General features: G+C 40.0%; 1 protein-coding gene across 7 annotated transcripts in view; it reads right to left on the reverse strand.

Moving 5' to 3' along the window:
* ZFYVE26 (zinc finger FYVE-type containing 26) overlaps positions 1-24,701 on the reverse strand; it is a 52,532-nt gene that overhangs the window by 2,975 nt on the left and 24,856 nt on the right. For 3 of the 7 annotated variants that reach the window (XM_037394079.1, XM_037394078.1, XM_037394085.1), the window contains 22 exons: positions 24,583-24,688; positions 23,065-23,804; positions 22,304-22,500; positions 21,291-21,395; positions 20,573-20,695; positions 19,655-19,831; positions 18,284-18,530; positions 17,067-17,165; positions 15,042-15,199; positions 13,942-14,111; positions 12,475-12,500; positions 10,370-10,491; positions 10,058-10,278; positions 9,301-9,448; positions 8,000-8,209; positions 6,933-7,148; positions 5,094-5,291; positions 4,562-4,764; positions 3,535-3,676; positions 2,932-2,991; positions 1,908-2,090; positions 475-519 (listed from right to left, as the gene is read on the reverse strand). In XM_037394079.1, coding sequence (XP_037249976.1) covers positions 475-519; positions 1,908-2,090; positions 2,932-2,991; positions 3,535-3,676; positions 4,562-4,764; positions 5,094-5,291; positions 6,933-7,148; positions 8,000-8,209; positions 9,301-9,448; positions 10,058-10,278; positions 10,370-10,491; positions 12,475-12,500; positions 13,942-14,111; positions 15,042-15,199; positions 17,067-17,165; positions 18,284-18,530; positions 19,655-19,831; positions 20,573-20,695; positions 21,291-21,395; positions 22,304-22,500; positions 23,065-23,804; positions 24,583-24,688 — 3,896 coding nt within the window. Of the gene's footprint in view, positions 1-474; positions 520-1,907; positions 2,091-2,931; positions 2,992-3,534; positions 3,677-4,561; positions 4,765-5,093; positions 5,316-5,788; positions 6,014-6,932; positions 7,149-7,999; positions 8,210-9,300; positions 9,449-10,057; positions 10,279-10,369; positions 10,492-12,474; positions 12,501-13,941; positions 14,112-15,041; positions 15,200-17,066; positions 17,166-18,283; positions 18,531-19,654; positions 19,832-20,572; positions 20,696-21,290; positions 21,396-22,303; positions 22,501-23,064; positions 23,805-24,582; positions 24,689-24,701 lie in introns of those variants that run through there. The other 4 variants (XM_037394080.1, XM_037394082.1, XM_037394084.1 and 1 more) reach the window with 4 other exon arrangements.

The following is a 24,701-nucleotide window of genomic DNA, read 5'->3' on the forward strand; positions in this document are numbered from 1 at the left end:
AAAGCGTATCACAGAAGTTTTATCACTTAACTCTCAATCACAATAGCAGTAATATAATCTTGAAAAGATAAGCTGAAATGGTCCTCTTGGAGGTATGTTGACGCTCATTAGCTGTCTGGCATTACTAGAAACTTACATGTACCTACGTGAAAAGTTGGGTAACAAAACCAACAAACCCACCAATGTGCCTCTCTTTTCCTTCCACTGTAACAAATGCCTAGCCCTCACTGTGAGGACTGCCACTGAACTAATAGGGGTATATCAACCAGTACCTTCATGTCACAGCTCTACAGTTACAAGCACCACAGCCTTGAGGAATTCACTGCGATTTCTGCAGTCTAGGAAGTGGCCTTCAAAACTTTGGCTTGAGTGAGGACAGGAGAGAAGATAGGGAAAGAGAGCACTTTGGCTGCAGGCCAAGGCTGGGCTGATTAGCTCTTGCTAAAGAAGTTCCTCTGCTGTACTTTTACTTACCTTGTTTTCATCACTGTCCATATCCTGAATCAGATTATCGAGATCCTGTATCCAAAGAAGGGAAAAGGTGTTCACATTTAGAGAGTGACTATAGTCTGTGAACCTTCACCCCATCAGGGACCAAACCCCTGCACAGAGGAAGGGCTGCTAAGATCAAACCTAGGTAGTTACATTGTCCCAACTGGAAGTGCTGCAGATGTAGAAAATACAAAGTCCAATTCTTCCCTTTACTACAGCTTCTCCCACCTGCCATATTGGTGGGGTAGCCCTGGAAAATGCTATGAGCCTGGGAGTCCCCCATGGGCATGGCTCACATTGCATGAAATTAATTTGTAGGTTCTCTGCACCCCAGCAGGAGCTGGCCCCCACGGCCCACCCTGACCCAATGGGTGGACTACATCCCCTGGCCTGATTAGTAGAACTTCTTAGAGAGCATCGCCTTCCTTCACTGGGATGGAAAAGACACTGTGGTAAGCAAAGGGAATCTTAAAATTGTTTCCTGTGAAGGCAGGTGGTTTCCACCTCCACACGTCATCTGTGTTAGCCAGGGAAGCCTCACTGAAGGGAACACCCCCACCCCAATCGGGAGCATTTGGCAGAATTCTGTGAAGCAAAGGTTCTTTCCCTGTCACGGGTACTCATCTGGGAAATGCAAGTGTCCTGGATTCAGCTGGGATAGGGTTAATTTTCTTCTCAGTAGCTGGTACAATGCTGTGTCTCGGATTTAGTGCAAGAATAATGCTGGTAACACACTGATGCTTTTAGTTGTCGCTAAGTAATGTTTGCACTAAGTCAGTTTCTTAGGCCCTGCCAGTGAGATGAGAAATTGGGAGGGGACACTGCCAGGATGTATGACCCAAGCTAACCAAAGGATATTCCATACCATAGAAGGTCATGCTGAGTATGTAAGCTGGGGAGTGGGCCAGGGCCTTGGGATGGCTGGCTCAGGGACTGGCTGGGCAACAGTCAACAGGTGGTGAGCAGCTGTATTGTGCATCATTGGGTTTTTTTCCTTTTGGATTTTATTCCTCCCTCCCTCCCTCATTTTCACTAAAATTACTGTTGTTGTTATTATTATATTTAAATTTATTTAAGTTATTAAACAGTTCTTATCTCAACCCACGGATTTTACTCATCCCACCAGGGGAGGCAGGGGAGTGAGTGAGCAGCTGTGTAGTGCTTAGTTGCCAGCTGGAGTTAAACCACAACAGCAGGGTAGGAGCATGCTACAGCTACCCGTCATTCCCTCTCAGAATAACTTGCATAAGGCAAACCACACACTCCCACCTTTAAACAATGCGTATAGGGCAGAGTCAGAAGATATGAAGGACTCACTAAATGAGTAGCACAGGCACCACAGGATGGTTTTCTTGTAGCCTGTATTGTGCATACCCATTTTACTTCAAAATGGACACAATGCAGGATAGAATTACCTCAGCAGGAATGTTCTTGAACTCATTTAGACAGTTTAGGATAATGTTATCCCCATCATTTTTTGCTGCAACTCCCGACTCATTGACACACTTGAGGAGCTGCCGGATCTCACTGTACTTCTGCTGCTTCACCAGCTGCCTGGCCACTTTGCTGTACACTTCTGTAGCCTCTATCTGGAAGTCCTAAAGGTAGTTGGAACACCAGAGCAACACGTTAAATGTTCAAGTTTTTAAATAAGCAGGCTTTCTCACAGGGAGTCTATACAACTGACACAATCTCTCCTAAGGACAAAATATAACCACATGCTCCCAAAAGTCAAAGCCGTTTTGGGAGGCTCTGATTTTCTGTTCACCATTGCTCAGAGCTGGCTTAGATGTTTTCTATAATCAGATTGGTAAAACTTAATTTTGTCAAGAACAAGATGACTCTTATTTCAGGGGTGGCAAAAAAATCAGGTTGTTTTCTTCTGGCAAAAGGTCTTTTTTAGGTTGCTGCCCACCTCTCCCTCACTTATTAAACTCCCACTATATTCCTCCAGCCACCCCGCTGGCAGCCACCCTTTCTGTACCCCAAGAAACAGGAGGCAGCTGACCATCATATGCTTCCTATATGAAGGAAGAGACGTTAAAAGCTGCAGACTGATCCTGCCACGAATAAGGCAAGAAAAGAAAAAAAAGTAAGGAAACAGAAGCGATGCTAGGCAGCTGGACTCGCGGCTCCATTTTTACTGGGGAGTAGTGGCTGCTGTTGCTCCTCAGTAGTGCTATTTTTCTAAAGCTCTCCATCTCATTACAAACAGGCATTCTGCCTTGCAAATCCTGATGTGAAGCAAGGGGCAGGGCCTGCAGTATCCACAAATACTTCAGAGTGCCTACCTCTGTTCAGCAGTGGCCCTGCTATATCCTCTGTCCCACACAAGAGGCAACTGCAAGCTGCACTGCTTAAACAATTGCTTCAACGATTACTGCTGGCAGGAGTTACTTTTGTAATAGTAGTGCTTGCTATATCACGTTTTTCCCATACCTGAAGGACTCTAAATGCAATCCCGAAACCTTCCTCAATGTTTTTGCCTTCCAACATGACCTGAAAAGAGAGGCATAGACAAGTTTGGGGATGCATATTCCTTTTTCATTACAAATAAATAATAATGCATTTCCAGATTTTGCCTAAAGGCAAAAAGACAATGCATTACTTCAACAGAAAACAGCACCACCCCAACAAGTAGAGCAAATATAGGGTCTACTGTCACACGCTGATTCCCTGTGGGACATCGGGCAAATTACAGATGGAGCCAAGCTGAAGTTAAGAAGGGTCAGAATAATAGCATTATTTGCCTTGCTTCAAAACACAATAGGATGTACAGTCAAAAGGCACATTACTATTTAAATTTGGGATCCTCTGCTTCTGGAGGTTTGAACTTTGGGGAGAGGAGCTCCTATTTCTCATGTGTCCTCTGCTACTTTGAGGAAAAACATGAATTTTTCATAAACGGTAGGTTGCATACAAACAAGTAACCTGACCACGAAAAATACAAGAGGCTGCTCCAACCACCAAATGTTTCAACCTATATATCAAGTTAGTATTGTCAACTAAAAATAGACCTGTGTTTGAAATAGCAATAAGTACCTTGCAAGCAACATCCATTTTCATGTTATTGTTTCCAAAGAGTGTGGGCAAGGAGGAACCTGTCATTTGAGAGGTTCCTGAGCTCTCACATCGATGCAGGAACTTTGTTACTTCCATCTGCAGATCAACTGTATTGATGTGCCTAGATAGAGGAAAAAATCTGACTTACTTTGAAATAGAGAAAGTGTCAACTATTACTTGTGTGAACTTACTAATTTCTTGAACATACTTCAAAATAAGACATTATTTCCAAACAGTAATTATTGCAGTTACTTTTTGACTGTCTTTTGTGTAGCCAAGTCTGTGGCAATGAGATACTTTCCAGATCTGTGCACTTAACATGTCACAAGCTGAAGGTGACCACTTGTTCACATTATTTCAAAGTGTGCCTTTGAGAGTACCTGGATCCTAAATAAGTATCTACTCCCTCTTTTCCACCTCATCATACACACTCTCCCTCCCACCTTTAAGTTAGAGTCTAGCCTAAAAAAAAAGCAAGGAAAAAAAACCCCTAAGAAAACCAAGATATAGAAACCCAAGTACAAGAGGGATCTGGCTCAATTTACACTTCAACTTTTGAATACAGGGATTCAGTTGGTCTGACACCTGTAAGTTGTACATAGTTGAACATTGTGAGTTAACGCTGGTAGGCAGCTAACTACTACAAAGCTGCCTGCTTTCTGGAGAGGAAAGTAAGCGTAAAACCAAGAAAACTTGTGGATTGATATAACACTGTCTAGGCACTGTAGGGTTTCTGTTTGTTTTTTAAATTAAGGAATGGTAGATGATACATCGACTGGTATTTTTTGTAGAAACAATTCCTCATCTCCTGGATTGGATTATTGGGGGAAAAGGTAATGGGAATCCTATACTTGCAACTACATAAAAGTCAGATTTTGGTCAAGCACAGCCTGCATGTGTTAGCTAAAGCCAACTTAAACACAACCACTGGGGGGGGGACGGACAGTGTGGAGATAAAAGCTTCAATTTCCCCTTTCCTACAACTTCGTTTCTTGTTTATAGATACCTTGACACATCTGTAGCAGACATTTTCTTTCGAAAAGTGAACGCTATTTTTTTCCTTCCTGAAGTTCTTGAGACCTCCTGCAGATACACCTTGAGATGGTCCTTGATCTTCAGAAGCCACGTCTGTTTGCCTCCCAGTTCAGTGTAAGACTTTGCTCCATGAGTGAAAAATCTAATGCAGGTCATGGCAGCACGAACATGATCCTAGAAAGAAAAAAATATACCGAACACTAAGATGGACCAAGTACACCACCTTCACTAATTGTTGACTGTACTGAAGCACTCACACAAAGCAGGCAATGCTGTGTTTTCTTTAAAACAGTAAAGCTACTGCAATGCACCAGATTGTGACAAATACAAGGCAGGTCAGCTTCAGTTAGGCTCAGGCCTTCCTACCTGTTTTTTGGGATTGGGAAGTAGCAAAAATATACTTGTCCATCATGCAGACTTACACCAAAGTAAATAACCAAAAGTCTTACAGTATTCAACATTTCATTGAAAGAAATGGCACTGACCCTCATCTTGCATCTTACCTTCATGAACTGTTGCAGCTCATACAGAATATGGTAGTAGTTCTTTCTCTGCAAGTATTTGCAGGCTGCAATCAAGTAGACTCCCCAGCTCTCCAATCCTGGGTCAATGGTTTCCAGCAAGTTCTCCAACATATGCAGTTTTCCACTTTCATAACTTGGAACAAAGATCCCTTCAATGAACACTTCTGGTGGGGATTCCTACGCAAACATCAGAAAGGTGGCCTGAAGAAAAGCCACTGTGGCTTATTGATTTTCCTTATATAACATAAAGGAGTACTAAGTGACAGAGATCATAAAATAATAATTCAGATTGGAAGGGACCTCTGGGGGTCACTTGGTTCAAAACCTCGCTCAAAGAATATCTTTCAAGTTAGGTCACACTGCTCTGGGCCTGTCCAGTCAAGTTCTGAGCATGATGAAGTAGGGCGATTCAATAGCCTCTCTGGGGCCCAGTTCCCTTGTCTATATAACCTCACTGCAAAACCTTTTCCTTATATCCAGTTGGAATTTTCCTTGCTCCAAATTGCATCCACTATCTCTTACCCTTTTACTGTGCACACGTGAGATAGGTCTGGCTCTATCTTCCCTATAATCATCTGCTTGGTAGCTGAAAACAGCACATAGATCTCCTTTTGTCTTTACTTCTTCACGCTGGAAAAACTTAGCTCTATCACTCTCCTCATGTATCATGTGCTTCAGGCCCCTAGCCACTTTGGTAGCCTTCCACTAGACTTGCTCCACTTTGACAATGTCTGTTTTTCACTAGGGAACCCAAAACTGGACACAGGAGTTCAGATGAAACCACACAAGTAGTGAGTTGAGGGGAATATTTACTTCCTTTACCTCCAGGACTGTGGTCTCACAAACGCAGCCTCACATACTAATGTTACTACGGAAAGAAGCATGTGTGACAACATGGCCTGCAAAAATGTTTTAAAGACATGAAATACTTTTCAATAAATAACAAGCTACAAAGCCTGTACCCATAAAATACTTCAACCGATCAACTGCAAAGTGTTTGATCAGAAGCCTCGTATGTTACAGCTTTAAGGTAACAAACCTTCCTCTCTAGTCTGCATGATGACTACCAGTTTCCTTGTCCAAAACTTCCATATCAAATTGTATGTCTAGAGTATTGTTCCAAGTCTGCTACTTCACTAGTGGAATTATTTCACCAACATTGCAAAAATATACAACTTCTCTTTAAAGGCAAATTTAAGCTGATATAGAGGACACACTTGAAAAGCAAATTTAATATGCAGATGAGTACGTGAGCTTAGAATCACTGATCATACAATGAGAAAGCAGAGCTGATAGGACAACTTAATTTTCTATTAATAAAGTTATTAATAAAGACTGACGATAATGGAATTTGGTGTATCAAGTTGTATGTTCTCAATAAGAATTATTTCAAATAATAACAAAAATAATCAGTACATCAAACAAGCACAGAAACTCAGAAAACAACCAACCCCCTGCTGCCCCCACCTATCAGCTTTCAGGTTGGTGAGATGTAATAGATTCACATCTCCTAAGAAGCACCCTTAACGAATTAGTGAAAACCCTGCTGAGGTAATTTCTCCTCTCTAGAAGCCACTGGTTCAGTACAATGGGGAAGGGAGATTAAACAAGATGTAAAGATCAAAAGTTATTTTTTCATGTCACTGAATTCTTGTCAGACACTGAACACTTTGTATAATGACATTTAGAACCTCAGAAAACTGTGCAGAAAAACACCGAAAATGCTGCATGATGCTCATTACCATCTCAGACTGGCCTTGAAGTTGTCTTAGCCACTTTTCAAATTTCAGTTTAGTTATAGCATATGAAATCACTCACCTTATTCAACAAGTGAAGCAGTGCTTCTCTCATACAGTCATGCCTCATGTAAAAGCTTATTATTGCCAGATTAGTGCCATAACTATGTAAATAGAACAAGCACTCCTGATAGTAGCTGTTGTGTTGAATCTTCCCCTCACACATCATCTCCAGAGACAGACTTCTCGTTCTCAGTGTTGCTTCAAGTTCCCTCAGCGTGGCAAAGTAATCATCATCCTGCCATTAACACAGAGAATCAATGACAGGTGATGTGCAAGAGGATAACTTTCTTTTCAGTTAGATCTTGCCACTCAGCCCTGAAGCATTGCTGTTATCGTTGGTTTTAAAATAGATATCACTTTAAAGGGGTGACAAGCTGGTAAGGCTTTTTTATAAACACTAGACTGGAACACTGCTATCAACAGAGGTGCTGAATGTTGCTGTAGATAGCATGGCTGTTTCCAAGGACAGACAGGAAGCTTATTTAAACACAATTCCACTGTCAACAGCTACTTCAATAACCTAGTTCAAACAGGCTTTTTTACTCTCCCAAAACATGTACTACTAAGAGGTCTTTCATCATTATGATTCTGCAGTTACTTAGTACTAAAAGTGGGTTTTTGTTACTAATCAGAACTTCCAGAGCTAATCGCAAACCATGTAACAGTGTTTTCTGACAAGGAAAGAAGAGTGGAGCAGTATTTGTAAATTCTCCTCGGAATTGTTCAAATTATCAGAGTTCCAGCAGAAAAATGGCATCACTGCAGCATCACAACATATTGTTGGGATTGAGTTTAGTTTCTTCAGACTGTAAGTAACATGTTAACAAGTACAGCTTCTTTCCCCTCTGCTAAGTATGCCTCAAGTTACTATAAAATCCTATGATCGGGTTCTCAGCCACCAACTCACCGTGATGAAATAGTTAATAAATTTCTCAACAATATTCAGTTTGCAATATGCAATAATGACAACAGAAGGAAAAAAAACCCTAACACCTGATATTGTAACATGCATTGCTGTATGTACTAACACATAATTACTTGGCTTTGCTACAGCTCCTCAGAGCAGACAGAACCGAAGACTCTTACCGCAATGAGTATGGGCTTCACTGTGGACTCCAGGTACTGTATCACATCCTGGACCAGCCTTGAACCATGGTTGAGCTGGTTTAGATCCATAGGTGGCTTTAAACATCGGTTAAACTTCTCTCTTGCTGAACTTAAGTTTCCAGCTTTAAGGCAAGCCATGCCCCAGGCATGCCATGCTCCACCTGGATCCAACCCAGATTTTGTAGAAACCTGAATTCAAAATTGTTTGTTAATACCGCCACACAGTCCCAGTACAGATAAGAGGAAAACTGGCTTATCACACAGTCTGTGATTCAGACCTTTCACTTCCTAGAGGACATTTCCCATTAAAAACAAAATAAAACACACACCCCCTGGTGCTGATTATTTCCATATTACTCGAACAAAATACCAACTACCAAAACACCCACAATCTCCAAATGTGGAAGTATATTTTTATTGTACAAGTTTAAGCAACTATTTCAGTTCAGCAGTTTTAAAACTCAGGACATGTTCACATCTGCTTTAGAAAAGCAGAAGACTTCTACAGAGCAGCACTCATCAGTTTTGTGGGTAAAAAAAGGAAGAGAAGATGCTTCTTCACAAACTACCAGGAAATTTTTTATTTCACATAACTTTGCTGATCAAATTAATTCCCAATTTTCTTTAGTAGACCAGCTGCCTTTAAACATGAACCATTTTTATTCAAATAGGTTATCTATTCCTGCTGTTTATTACCCCTTATAAATCCTAATCCTGTTTGTAGTATCATAATCCTGCTCTTAAACTGTAATACCATAAAGCAGAGGCTTACAAAATCCTGTAAGCAGGAGGAAGACAGAAGATGATAAACCATATCAGATGAGCTCTGACAGATTTCCCACCATTGCTGATTTCCAAGTAAACGCTTGGGAAAGTACCTTACTAATGTCTGCTGTTGCATTGCAAACAAATTAAATCAAACATACATGCTTCAGAAAAAGTCCTGCCACAAAGGATGCCTCAAGATGTTTTACTGGATGCAAGATTCCTCCATTTAATGACTTTCTTGCAGTTAGTCCGTTCCAATCTTAATTGTACTGGGAAACAAGGTCCCTACCATTCCCTTCAGCAACCTGCTCCACAGCAGGACTTTTCCTTCTCAGAATTTTTTTCCAGTGTTCAGAAAATTATTTCTTACTTGTTTAAAAACTTAATCTCAGTTTGTAAGTGTTTCAATATTTTCCATTTCACAAGTCACATCCATCTGAACTCAGGAGGGAGAAAAACAAAAAGTCACTACAGAAGCATTACTAACACTGACATCGCTCCATTGCCGTTACCTCTATAGCTAGCTGGTAGTACTCTGCTTCCAGAAGCCGATTTCTTAATCTTGTTACTGCTGCAGGGAGAAGAATCTGATCCAAAGATGGTATTGGACGGTAGGCAGCAGTAACCAAAATATTCAACACATCCACTTTGCTGATGTAACTAGAAGAAAACAAAGAGGTTAAATATACATACACTTTCACTATTATCACAGACTGAAACAACTTTATGTCCGACACAACTCTTAGAACAGTGGTTCCTAATCACCAGTACCCCAGGTTTCTCTATCCATCATACCATCGTATTCAGACTATTTTTTTTATTGGATTTTTTCCTATGTTCAGTGGAATGCTGGCAGATGCTGATTGCAGACACCAGCTGTATGCTCCCAAATCAAAGCAACACATCTGAAATTTAGTATACTACACCTGCCACCTCAAGCTCTGCAAGACAAAACTTGAGCTTATTCTCAGGAAGTGCAGGTTTTAAATCCTATATTGAAATACAGGCTGAAAGCAGATACACAGTATCAGAAGTAAAACATTTACCCCATTCTTTGTGAGTTATTTCTCCCTACTCTGAGAATTTTCTTCGTAATAATTATGTAGTCACACTACTTGAAGTTCTACTATTTGAACTCTTACATTACTAATTTATCTTGTTTAAAATGTCCACAGTACAATCACAAAACAACCCTCTACTCTCCAGTAAAAAAGGGTAATAGTCTCAACAATACCTCAGTACATCCTAGTGAACGTAATGATACATCACCTATCACAGAGAGCTAGATCCTGGCTTCTTCCAGCTTTAACAAACATCATTTTGGCACTGAAGAGCAATTGTTTCATGATGTCCATAAGGAGACCAGCATCCACCTCAGGATTAGTGAGCCCTTGAGACAACTTGCAGCAGTGCTCTATCAGTTGGTGGCCGCACACTATACTGTCACTGTGCAGGCTAAGGATGGCAATACACAAGGAAGAGCTGGGAGCCTGATAATTTGAAGGAAGACAGACAAACATGGGTATCGAGGTAGTTTTCTCCAGGGAACAGCTTATACTGGACTCTTTCTCCAGACCTTACCTGTTCATAATAAAATTCACTGCGTACAATTTCATTCTCCTCTTCATTCAGGGAAAAAATCCATTCAAGTTCAGTTGCCTTGGGTATTCGCACCACTGTGGAATATTCATTATTAGAAGTTTCTGCAGCCAGAAAGAAAACACCAGGTAGAATCATCGTACAAGAAGCAACGAACCTGACAAAGGACACATAATGCAGAGTATTCCCATACTCCTGTAAAACAGTCACCTGTAATCCTCTCATTATGCCATTTCCTGCCAGCATCACATGTCCAGCACACAGATTACAAAAACACTTCCATTCCTCAGCAGGCTGCCAAATTGTACCTAAACTTACTGTTACCAATATCCTGTCACCAAAACCTGGCTCCAGCAATGTCTTCAAATGATTACTGAACTCTTACCCTACTGCACATCAAGCATAGCAACCTCCCCTCTCTTTAGCCTTGCCTCAGAGAAGTTATTAATGACTTCTGAGCAGGAGAGAAGTGGAAATATGAGACCTGTGGGTTATAGGTAAAAAGGGAAACTGAAGAATCAGTTGTAAAATAAAGGGTAAACTGACTTAACTGCTTCATTCTTCTTTTTAGAATTCAAGTTATTAGAACATAATAGTCCAGCAGCTTTAAGACAAAAGACTGTGAGAAGATGAGCTAACTCCTTACATTAAGTTCCCATATAAAACAATATTTTGAAATCAGTAATCTAGAATTGCTACAGATCAAGTATTGTCTGTCACCTGAGTGCAGCTGAAAATGCACAAGCCGTCTGATGCTCAAGTTTGTGATTGTGGTTCCTGGCAGAAGAACAATGGCCAATCTCACAATGCTACGAAATGGAGAATAATGCTAATTTGCTACTCTTTTCCCTCAAAATTTACTGTTCTAGATTTCAGAGGAGGACTCTTTAAGTATTGAGTAACTCTATGTAGGCTGAGTTAAAAAAAACAAACCACAACAAAACCCCTCTCCGTTTCTAAATTGAAATTGGAAACTGGAATAATTATCATAAACAAGGCTTAAAGATATTTGATAAGCCTTCTTCACAGTCTCATCAGATAAGTTAGAAAAGCAGAATAAACCAACTTCCTTTTTAAATCTAAGGACCATCATACTGTTCTTACTCACTCCTGCTGATTGAATCACATGGGCCCAGTGATGTGCAGCAATGCTGCAGCCAAAGAGGAAGATGTAACTAGAAGTAGCAGCTCAGAAATCGCATTTCAGCTATTTCAGTCTTGTAACAAAGGTAGCAGTCATACTAGCCCATCATACTTTAAAAGGGACAAGTAAGGAAAAATATTCTCTTTTTTTTTTGTAGCACAAATGCAGGTTTTGCACCATGTTCCACATTACTGCTATAAGCACTTAAAATAAGCATGTTTTGGTCTGCCAGAATTTCACATTGCTGTAGGGAAAATTTTGCAGAATCACCTCAAACACAAGACTAAGAAACAAACAGTAAAAACTGTCTGAGGAAAAATTACAGTGAAAAAGAAATGTCAACTAAATTTTTTTGTTACTATTCTACTATTCCTGAAATATTATGGTATTAAATGTGGAAACTGAGGCACCAAAATTACTAGTCCATATTCACAGAACCATCAAAGGAGACGGAACTCAGGACACAACCAGACAGATGACAGGGGCAACATTCTGCGCTACTCCCAGCCCGCACAGGGTATCAAACACGACAGCACACTGCAGTGGTATTCAGAGTTGCACTATCTTGGTTTGTAAAAAGAGGATCACTCAGCACAGCTCTGTGGTGGGCTAATGTATTGCTACTCATACTACAGCTTCTCACTGACTGTTTCTAGTATGCAAAGTGTATTCTTCGACTGTTGTTTTCCAGTTCCTTCTTTTAATTCCCATCCAGTGTGTTCAATATTGGCTCAGACATCTTTGCTAAATCACAATTTCCATTCACAGAAGTTTGGAATACTCAATTTCAGCCTGCAGGCATGAAAACTATCAGTGATGTTTTGTTACTGAAGTTTTGATCACCCTTCAGCTGCAACTACATGGTGTCAGTTTCCTATCTCTAACTCTACTCCTAATCAGGCACTTTAAAAAACCTGAAGATTAACATTACTCCAATCCTTACCTTCCATTTGGTTCTGATCTTTTCTGCTGTAAAAAAATGACAGAAAGAAACATCAGGCATACTCCAGCACACTAGGGAAAACACAGTTTTAAAGAACAGATCAATATGGCTAGCCTTTTCAGAACGCTGTCTTGTAAAAATCTAACAACTCTCCCTCCCTGCTCTCTCTCCGACTCATTGCCCTGCCCCTACCCCCTGCTGCCTGGAAATCTAACATCCTGCTTCTGAATTGTACTTCAACTACACTAAGTAATTAGTTCTTATAACCTTCTGTAGGAATAGTACTGTTGCACACATCATAAAAAACCAGACACTGAGAACAAGAACTGCTCAGTATCACTATATGTCAGAGCTAAAATGAACTTCTTGTCATCCAGGTCTCTGCCCTTAAGATTTAGTTGGTTTTGATACAGAAATAGGGCACATATTAAAAAAACAACAGATACTTAAGCAATTAAAACCTGACAGGTGGCATTCACACTCACTGCTAAGCTCTGCTGACCTAATCTGGCAGCATAAGCAACCATTCTGACACAAACTGATTTAGCTAGAGATAGATGGTTGTTTTTTCAGATCTGCACAGTAGTCCTCTTTTCCTAGGAGGCTTGCTGATACTACCACAGCAGATACTATTGACTGCAGGCTTGCTAGGAAAACAGGAAATACAGCTGGAAGTACAGGTGAAGAGTTAAGTCTTACTCTCAGTGACCCTGTCAAGCCTGCCGATAGCAGAATCAGCAGGCTTGACAGGGTAATGGACAGTAAAATTCACTCTTTTCAGCTGCACTTTTCACCAGCTGGTCTAACACACAACAAATTTCAGTCCATTTCTCAGCGTAAAGCGGCCACATCATTAAAATCTGTGATCACAGCTGTCCCTTTTATTAAGGGCAGTTTCAAAGCCTGTCTAATCATGAACTTGCTTTTGAATCCCCAAGGGTTCAAAGAGTCATAATCAAGGGATTATGGAATAACATACGAAATAACACTAACACACTGATACGTCCAGCAGAGCTAGTCAACTTGTGATGTTAATCCAGGAGCCAAGTAAACAGCAGGAAACTTTGTCATACTGTAGTAGTTTGTGCTGAACATGTTTTGCATCAAAGCATTCAATCCTTAGGTTAATGATCAACTGACGCTTAAAAATTAAATACTTTGCTGCCTGGCTCTCCAGGTTTTTTTAATATGAAAAGTAAACTGAGGCATAAGGAACATCCCCACACCCATTAAACCTGAAAATCCCAACAGCTGGAGGCCAAAAAGCTGATGTTATTATATTATCAGGATAAACCTTTATTTCTTATTTGTCTCTCATTCCATTCATGTGGAAGGTGTCCTGTCCACGGCAGCAGGGGTGGAACTAGATGATCTTTAAGGTCACTTCCAACCCAAACCATTCTAAGATGTTTCTGTGTTGTCTGCTGTGTATATGAAATTGAGGAGAACTAGAATGGAAGGACTTACATGCTTGTGTCTTGTACCAAGCCAGGCAGATGGTCTCTGTTGTAGTAGCTATAGCACTGATCACATACACGAGACAGATTTTCTCTGCAAGCTTCTACTGCCATTTTCTTCGTGGAGCAAGAGCTGCACACCAGCCTGCCACAACGTCTGCAGTGATGGCGCCTGTTAAACTAAGCAAGAGAGTCACAGATGAGCAACAGAAAGAATTTACAGAAATTCCCTCCTATACCTGCTTCCACTCATGAGTAAAGTTACTCCATTTGAAGACAAAAACCACCATGCACAGTAAGGCTTTTCAAAACTATACAATGATTGATTCTCACTGTTGCAATTCCTTTCTGGAGAGGGCATGGCAAAGAAATAAAAAAAAAAACAACCCAAAAACCTAGAGGCAGGTATTTAAAACATTTGTTGCAGTCTTGGGCTTTCCACTGTTTAAATTGTCCCAATTTTGATCACAGCACTAATTAGATCAACTCTTGGAAGAGTTAGAAGCTGTAGACTGTCTTTCTGAGACCATCTTAGTAATTTCCAAACTCAAAAGCAACAGATACTTTGAGTGAACAGTACTGTTTCTAAGCAATAGTAGAGGCTGCCAGCACACCCGCAAAACTCGATTTAAAACTATTGCAAAACAGCAAAATTAATCTTCTCCCTTAGAGCCCCAACGCAGTTGCTCAAGTACTCTGTGAAACAACAGGTTTCAGAAAAGCATAACTAACAGCAAAGAATCATTTTCTATACTGGTAATTGAATTATATAATGCTCATGTTATTTCTTGCCAGCACAGTCAACTAGACAGCCTTTTGAAATATTAATACTGCTGCTATTACACAATTTTGAGATCTCATAGTTGTCTTCTCTCTGATCTATGCTCTATTTACAGGGCTCTGCAAGGAACTAACTGTTCCCAGTCTCTTCAGCTACACTAAACAGAAACCAGTGGTTAAATATCAAAGGACTGGCAATCTTGCCAGGCCTACACTGATGCAGGCAAACTTGCTGAAGTAGCTAGTATCTCATAGGAAACAGACAGTGAGCAAGTGTTCATATTAAGGTCACAGTTCTAGGAATATCCTTACTTCATCTTTGCTCCTTACCATAGTAAAGCGTTCAGTTTTGCAAACCATACATATCGTTTCAGTGTCATCAGGTATCCATTGCTGCTTTGGTGGCGGCTTCTCAGGAGGCACAAATTCTTGAGTAAACAAATTCTGTTGCAAACTTCTGTCTCTGGGACTTGCAGATATGGTGAGACCTTAAAGAAAGCCAGGCCAAGAAAAACATGGAATGGGATTTAAGCTGTTTAATGGAGTCTTAAATACCAGAAAACTCTATAGAGGCTCTAAGATCTTTCTGACTCACAAGACTATTACTATTATCTTACACAATGTTATTCTGCCACACCTGGTTGAAAGGAATATATATGTTTTAAGCTAAAATTTTAAGACTGTAAACTTATAGCGCTTCAGTACTAATAAGCAGGAGTACATACTTATTAATAGACCTTTACCATAACAATTAGAGAACTATAAGACAACCTGTCAACATCTGTTCTTGTATCACAAGCAGAGACTTAAGAGGAGGAAGAAAAAAAATTACCTTGGTATACGGATACCAAAAAGCGATATAGCATAAAATGTTATCTTAAGGATACAGAGTGTTGACATTCCTAAATACTGAGACTTTTCTTTGTTATCTCAGGAGATGTGTGGTATGGCTAGCAACAGCTTATTCCTCCCTGTTCTGGTCCCCTTTACAGTCTACTGTGGGGAAATCTGTTCAAAAAGGCAGGACTTTTAAGTCTTTGCCCTTGCCAATGAAATACTCCTCAAATCACGTTTACAGTATTAAACAGGCTTTCAGTTTATATAATGTGAGCCAGTTACACTACAAGCTAATTAAAAAGTTCAACATGTCATCACAAGCCTGCAAGCCACTTTCTGTGTACGTGAATACTAAGCTAGAAAAAGAAAGAAATCTCCATTCCAATAAAGCTAACTCATGTTCACCTAAGTAGATACTGGATTGCAAAGGAACATTAGAGGACAATGCATTCAAGTTTTGTAACACACAGATTAAGCTGACCATTATGAGCAAAACCTGAAGAGCTACACAGCCCAGTCCAAGATGCTGCCAAGAGGCAGAGCAAAACCAGTCTTCAGTTCAGGACACAGAACGAGAGAACACTTCAGACACCCTAACCTGTACATCAGGGTATCACTGTGCAGCTCTAGTTCAGGCCCACCACTTGCTGAGAATCTTCAGCCTTGGAGGTCTGAGGATATCCTTTGCTAGTTGTTCCCTGAGAGAACAGACTGTGTGCGTTTCTCACAGTATCTGTCCTCTGAAGAGTGTATCTCTTGCCTTAGATGCCGAACGAAACCTATAGAAGGATTTGTGGTTCTTTTTAAGCCACAATGCTCTTCAGTTGTTTTGGCGTAAATTATCTCGTTCCTATTTATTTGTGGTTTAGGACTGTGAGTAGAGTCTCTCAGACAATACAACATATGCTATTTCCCTCAGGTCACAAGAGGGATCCTAGAAAAAAAATAAATTAAAGGACCAAAAGAATAATGAAAAAAATACAATATGAATGAGATTTTTACTGTAAAAAACAAAGTTAAGATCCAGAAGAAAAAATAATGACTAAGCAAGGAACAGGAAGACAGGGAGAAGCACCACAATGATGGGCTTCAGACAAGCTCTGCCTATATACCCAGAGTACAGAAGTCAAGACACAGAAAGACTAATGTGCAGCACCATCAATCCACTAGCAATCTAGTCGTGGCAAAATAGTAATTATTTTTTTGTCCCGCAGATTTAGTCCCGTTTCCTGTGTTCTGTTCAGGCTTACAGTTTTCTGTAGGGTCTGGAATGGAAAGATTTTGTGCTGATTTTTTCAGACATTTTGTGGATACCTAACAAAAATGAAAACAAAGCCACACACTTCTGTTCCCCTTTAAGATTTCTTTTAATTGGGCACAAAGCACCCAACTGTAGAGACCTACTAATTTGCATTAAATGCAACCCAAGTTACTATTAAGCAGTGGGACACACATACACAGGGGATAAAACAAATAAGAACAGGTTGAAAGAAAACAGCATCAAGGTCTTAGCTTTACCAGTAAAGCTGACAGGAGATAGTTCTGATGATCCTGATTTAGACATTGCTTCACACTCCAATACCTGACTGAGACTTTCTTGGATACGTATTAGAGAATCTAGGACGAAGGGAAGAAGAAAAATAAAAATCAGGGAACGATATTGGCCATACATCTACCTGTTTTTACAAAGATTTGAGGAATGCATTCACAGGAGTACCTAAGAATGTCAGCACAAAACAGGACTAGCTATGTAATTATAAATTACTATGTTTTCATGAAAATTAGCCCACAACAATTAATGCAAAACTATATAAAATTCAGTTACCTAAAACACAGAGAAAGGAATCTTCACCAAAGCAATGGACTACTGATAGGCACAGGAATAATACAGCAAAGAGTAAGTATCAGATGTGAAAACAATTAGTTGACACAAGGTGCTCATGGCAAATATTAAATGCTTCACATGACAGTGGAAGGAACATACTTGCAAAAGTTATAGGTCATCTGCCAGGAGAATATAGGCAAGTCTGACGCTTTTATATTAGCAAGAACCATATCTTTAAATCACGAAGTCAGTCAACATTTTGAAACTAGCACAAAGGAAGTTGGTACCATGTATGTAGTTATAAATAGATACAGATAGGTAGACACACCATGTGCTTTGAAACAAAAGCACTGGACTTGATCTGCAGCACCCTCTACTGTTCCAGTTCTAAAACCCTGAAAGGAGAGAGCCAAATGCAGGAGAAGCAAAGACAACATGGATGAGAATGGATTGGCGAATCAGAAAGGGGAACTGTGCTGAGAATGTTAAATAGAACTACAAGTTTAAGGCTTTTATGTGAAAAAAAGGAACCAGACTCTAGTAGGAGGAAAGACTATGAAAGATCAAATCCCCATTCTATCTGGGGGAAGATGCAGTTGGCTTCAGGTTTTAGAACTGCTTAAGTCATCAGTGACTTTGCATTAAGCAGGAATGAAATAAAATTGATCAGTATCATATAAGAAAAGAGATCCCAAAAAGGATCAACAAAGGAAAGTCCAAGAAACTTTTGAAGGTGTTGGTCCTGAGAACATTTATTTACAAGAAAAGCAAAGACTTTAAGAATATGTTCTGGGCTAGCAGGAGACTGAGGCATACATCTACAAACATTGTGGCACAACCGGCAAAATTATTCTGGGGTGAAACTGGCACTTTTTTCCAAGTGAAAACCAGCATTCTCATGGACAGTCACCTGATCTCTTTTCTTTTAATGCAAAAGGGAAGTTGAGAGCTTTTTCTGCATACTTGGAGAGCAAATTGTCAATGTCTTCTACAGTAAAACCAATTTCCTGGCCAGCTAAGAGTTGGTGCAGCATCTGCACAGCAACAGCTACCCAATCCACCTTCATATTCATGAGGAGCTGTTCCAGCATGAGCAGTGGCCTGGAGGACAGGTGGAAGTAGTTAACACGGGAGAGCTCAGGCAGAGTTAGAAGCACCTGAGACACAGGAAAAAAAGCTTATGTTAAAATTAGATACTTTTAAATCTGTTTCTGTGAGATTAAAGACAAAAAACTGGCACAGTAGCTTATGCAGAGAATGGAATAACTATATATGGAGGCCAAAAACTGGAGATGGGACTTCTGAAACCTACTCCTATTTTCATTACTGAATTACTGACTAGATTTACAGAAATTACTTAGCTTCCGCTTTCCCATTCTGTAAAACATTTCCTCATTTAAGAGGCAGTTAAGAGTTGAAAGGATATTGTGACCCTGTGACAAGTATGTTGTAGCAGGGTAGAGCACATTCTCTCATTGAAGTAAGCTTGTAAAAATAGTATTAGCTCAATCCTTATCCTTCCATCATTTGAAGAAGTATCACGAGGAGAAAACATGAGCAATTCTCCTAAAGGTGGACAGTTCATATGGACATTTCCCAAATTAAATCATGTCTTCAAAAGGAAGAAGGAAGGAAACAGGAAGCCCAGCAAAACACTGCTGTGGCACACACTAGAGCAAGCTGCTATTTGTATTCCTACAACAAAATGGACATTACCAAAAGCACTGCCTTTTGTTTACTTATTATGAATTCTACTGGTTCATGCACCTGTTCTCAGGCTGAGCACAGAACCTGTATGACTTCTGCGAAGGCAACAGCCATCAAAAAAAAAAAAATCGTGTTATCTATCTTTAGAAGGCACTTGAGAGAAACATGCCATGTATGTGTCACCACCATACAGATGGGCATATGTAGGACACCTGGTGTTACTGACATGGAGAATAAATTAAGGATGCTTTCTTTTTCACTTGGTACAAACACAGCAACAATCCTGATAAACACCACCCTCTTTTAGCCTGTGCATTTCTCCACTCCCCAACAGCTCAAAAACAAGACTGCTGTGTTCATACTAGGAGCTACAACCACCTCATAATATAGGAACTGCAAAGCTGTGGAAGGGAAGAAGTTTTAAACCATCTCTAACTTCCCTTTGGATCTTGAGACTCCGAATCTTAGACCTGATATGGTGAGGATGCTCTGGTAAAGTCTACAGACTTCATGTATTATAAATTTATATAATTATGTATTGCCCTTAATCCCACAATGCAGGGGATTTACTCACTTTTGATCCCAAATAGAGTGCCTGGATTTCATTACGGCGTGCAGTTGTCAGATTCGCATAGAAGTGAGCTGTGAGGTAATCAGCCAAGAAGTGAGAGGCTGCCAAGTTTGGATGCTGGTCAAGGGACTGCTCACTGATGGCAAGGCAAATACCAGGGTCTTCAATTCTTTGCAGAAGCTACAAAACCAAACAAAATACAGTGAAATGCTACTACATTCCTGGAAAGTAGCCTTTATAATGTACAGTCCATAACAGGTTATTGCTCTACAATGGTCCAGCAAGCAAATTAACTTGCACAGGTGTCATACATACATAAGGATGATTTAGGTAATCCATTTATAGACTACTCATGGTCCATTTGCTCAATTTACTAATCAAAATATTTTTAAAATTAGATCAAGCAGGAGGTTCAGCAAGGAACGGGACAGAAGGTCTAGTGATAAGAAATCTTCACTTTGTTTCCAGAATATTTTTAAAGCTACACAGTCTGAGCAAGCCTGCACTTTATTTTATGCTCCCTGTTATGAGCAACAGCTCCATAGTTATTAAAATCAGAAGATGGCACACTTCATCAGTTTGAGCACTGAAGCGCAACTGACCAATTCCTGTTGCTAGTTTCACTTCTGGTTCTTTTCCTTATGCAGCACAGAAATGCTTTGTTGTGATTTTTCAAAAAGGGGCCTTGTATTTCCATGTAAGTGACATTTATGCTATTAGGTCCAACAACTAGATTGCCAAGCTGGATTTTCACTTAAACAGAACATGGGTGAGCCAGGATCCTGAAAGCATATCTAAGCAAACAGCATCTCAAGGGAGAGGAACCAAAAAGGCCATGGAAACACACAAAAAGGAGTCAAAGAAAACAGGTGTCAACTTATTTGATCTATGGATGTATGGCTGAAAGAGTCTTGCTACTACCTGCAATGCTTTGTTTGTGTCTCCCATCTCCAACAAGTGGAGAAGGTGCTCACGGTGAAGGTTGATCAAGTCTTCTCTTGGGACAGGATACAAGTGCCCCCATTCCTCACACAAGACGTAATCCTAAAGATATTTTTTTAATTAAAAAAAAAAATAATGAAAGGACAAACTCTACCCTGATACAGCTGTTTCTCCCAAAGTTCTCATCACCTTCAAGAAATTCTGTAGCTTAGATTCCTCTCCCACATGCAAAAAAGTAATTAAATTGATAAGGGGAAGAGGATGATAATTCATACTGTCAAAGTCCACCTGCATTCAGAATACCTTCTCATCTCACAGTAAGCAGATTAGCTTTTTGAAGAGACGTTTTAAAATCAGCCAGATCTATTAGTACTTATATAAACACTAGTAATTATATAAGTATTAGTACTTATATAATAATGCCTGTAGTATGCCAAAAGCCATGCTATTGAAGTCTTCAAAATTCTAAGATAAAAGAACAAGTTGTATCTCAAATTAGAAGTTATAGCTTACACTTAAGGATTATTAACTAAATGTAAATATTAACATTAAACACAGATCTATACTTGTTTCTGTAGCACAGAACTGAGTAAAGGAATTCCTTCACCCAAGCTAATCTCTATTGATTGGCATTTTAAGATGCTATTCAAAGTTTAATGCATTCTATTTCAACAAAATTCACATGACTATGCCTAACCTTTGCTTTCAGAATGATATTCATGATGGTCTGGGGGTCATCAGTGCATGCTTTTTTCAGATCTTGCCAGTCATTCCACAATGGTTCACTTTGCAAATTCAGAATCTGAAAGAGTTAATATTAGGGTAGCACAGATTTTAAAATCTTATCTACAACAATCAATACATCTAAGTAAATAGCTGAGCTGATCACATCAAGAGCTGCTTCATACAAAAAAAAAAAAAAAAAAAAAAGTCAAGCAGACAACCCACATTTATCGCTAGCCCTTTTCTGGGACAAAGTGATGCGCCTGCAGTACAAAAAAAAGACTACACAATTTTCCCAGAGGTATGAGTCTACAAAGCATGTTCATAAGGGAAGGTTTTTAAAAGACTAAATGGCAATAATTATGGATTAAAAAGCACATGTATACTGCAGACATTGCTGGCACTAACAGAGAGAAAACAGCTGTCAGTTAGCAGAACCACTAGCAGACAGAGCTCAGCAGGGATTTATGATTCCATCTTTTGCTCTGTTTGGCTTTTCAGTTTGTGCTGAACTCTAGGCCAGCTAGTCTGACTCAGCTTGGGTATCTGCACTACCCTGCAGTTAGAAGAACTGACTGCAATACAAGCACACTTATTGGACTGCTAGTCTTGCATACCATGCCTAGGTATACCTGCACCTGTCAAGCTTATGAAGTGATGAATTGCCAAGAAAAGCTTCCAGCGGATCTAGCAATTGTATAGAATGGAAAAACAAATACTTTGCAAAAAAAGCAACCTCACAAATATTTTTGTCTAGTCATGTTTGCAGACCTGAATGCTAACAGGAGAGTGGGAAAGTCATGAAGGATGGAAGCAGAGTGTTAATTGGAAACTATAGCACTGAAAACATGAACTGTTTTGGATGAAAGACTTGAAAAGCTATTATGACCAAAAAAGAACCAAGGGCTAAAACTTTCTCAAAGGCAAGCATATTTGCTCCCTGCTGCCTATTTCACCTCACTGGTTACCTGAAGAATGACTTTGTACCTTTTGATAAACTTGAAGTTCTTTCTTCCTGCTCTGCAGACTGGCTTTTAGTTCATCAGTTATGCCCAAATCAGAAATGCAATAAGCTAGGATTTCCAAACAGGCATCAAGGGGCCATTTGTCCAGACCGCGCAGGGCCAGCCTACTTCTCAATGTTGCATTTTTTACTGGAAACAAGTATTGCCAACCATGCTTATCTGTGGAGGAAACAAACCACTAGTTTGAAACCCAGTTTCTATCATTTGGAAAATTATAGAAACCTCACTGGATTGCACCACCAAAAGAAACAGTACAGTGCTGAAAAATCTACACAAGGCTTATCCCAAGCATCAGATTCTCATGAAGTAACCAAAGTTAGCATGGGATACTAGCATGGGATACTTATCTTTACAGTCTCTAAAAGACACCTCCTTTCACATGATACATCATCCATATATGACAATGATACTGCTGTAGGAGATGTTCCATTAACAGTACTATGATTAATGTCTCCTGATGTATTCAGCTCTTCACATAAAAATAACACCACAGAAGCACTCCAGTTGCCTTGTACTAAGTTGGTCAGGATTTGCTCATTTACAAAATGGAAACTATACCGTCAGAGAAAAATTTAGGAGGGAGGGAGGGATCTGTTTCCATCTTTGGATTTGCCCAAGGGCCACTATTTTAGTTTCCACATCCTGATCTAGGCTGTATTCTCCATAAAATAAAGAAAAAAAGAAAAATACGAAAGGCAAAAAGCCTGACTTAATCCTTCTTACCTTCAGCAGTTGCACAGCTCAGCAGAGCATCCTTCACATTGACCAGCTCCTCCACATCCTGACTGTACAGATCCAAGACCTTCAGAGCTCTGTCCCAATCCTTTGCAGCAAGAGCTTGCTCAAAAACTCCCATTAATACCTTAACAGCTGTGGTGGAATGCAGTCCTACGAGAACCAGAGATATGTAGGCCTTGCCAGCAAAGACTGTAGCCAAACTGCTACCTTCCTCTTGCTGATTCTGAAGTGGCTCAAACATAGCAAGAAGAAATCGTTCCAATATTGGGAACTCCTTCAACAATGCCTCACACTCCCTAGAAATCTGTTCCAAACCTAAGGGCACCTCCCGTCTGCCCCGAAATTCTATCCAGGATAAACTCGATTTGGGATTTTTCTGTATATTAGATGCACTTAGACATGCCACTGCAGCTGTTAGCTTTGACTGAGACTTTAGGAAGTCCAGGGAGGAGGCAGTGAGTGTGTGCTGGCTCAAGTCATTCACAGAGGATGGGGCCTGAGTGGAGATATCCTCAGAGGTCACTGCAGAATTGTGAACAGGTATTTCAACATCTGGCAGGCAATGGTAGGCACACTGGTATGCTAAGCTGCTGATATTTGTCAGAAGATACTTTGCCTGGCTGCTTTGCCTTGCACTGCACAAAGACAGTGGTTCACAGCAACAGTTAACAATAACTTGCTGCACATTCAAGTTCAACCCTTCTTTAGCCAAGAGAGAAGAAAGCCTGCAGGATTAAAAACAGAACGAGCTTAGCCAGCACATATAAAAGGTACTTTACAATTACATATTTTAATAAATCTTCCAAGTAGTTTGTGAACACAAGCTCCCTAATATTCTTCACATGTACATACAGGGGAAGAGTACACAACCTATGTTTACTCAGTATGAAAAAAAAAAAACTTATATAGCATGACATCAATAACTCAGAGCTTATGCTGCCACTCCTTTAAAGAAAAGGAACTTAGTCCTCAAACGCTGACCTTTACCTAAATGTGACACACTAAAACAGTTCACCATTAGTGCTCATCTTTTTAAGAGCTATTTCATCAAATCAGACACTTTCCACGCCAGCCTAATTTAGTCATCTGTGAAGGAAGGACCTTAGATTACCCAGTTTTCCTACTCACCAGGGCAAGAGCCATGCCTAGCTGTATTCTTAAGAAGCCCTACTGATCTATTTTATTATATTGCTAAGCTTAAAGTCCACTGCTCTGAAGTGTCATACGTTCCATTAAAAAAATCCACATAAACGTTCTCTCTCTTCACAACAGACAGTAATTGTTTAAAATACAGAATTCACCATTTTCCCTAGTAAAAATGTCTGGTTGGGAGAAAAGCCCCTGACTAAGCACTTCCTTGCACACCAATTCTTACAGCTGGTGGGACACAGCAGGCTGTACTACTTGTGCTTATGAGCCAGAGAAGAATTTAATCCTAGCTGAGGCCCAAAGTCACCAATGCCAAAATAACCTAGAGAAGTATATAATCTGAAAAGTACCAACCTGTCAGGATGAACCTGTCTCTCAAACACAAGCTGGGAGAGCAGCTGAGATGGGCTCTGCTGTAGCAGTATGAAAGGGTTCCCCACTTTCACTTCTGCAGATATATCTTTAAAAAAAAT

The sequence above is a fragment of the Falco rusticolus genome, chromosome 7 (assembly GCF_015220075.1).
Source record: "Falco rusticolus isolate bFalRus1 chromosome 7, bFalRus1.pri, whole genome shotgun sequence".
Taxonomy (NCBI): Eukaryota; Metazoa; Chordata; class Aves; order Falconiformes; family Falconidae; genus Falco; species Falco rusticolus.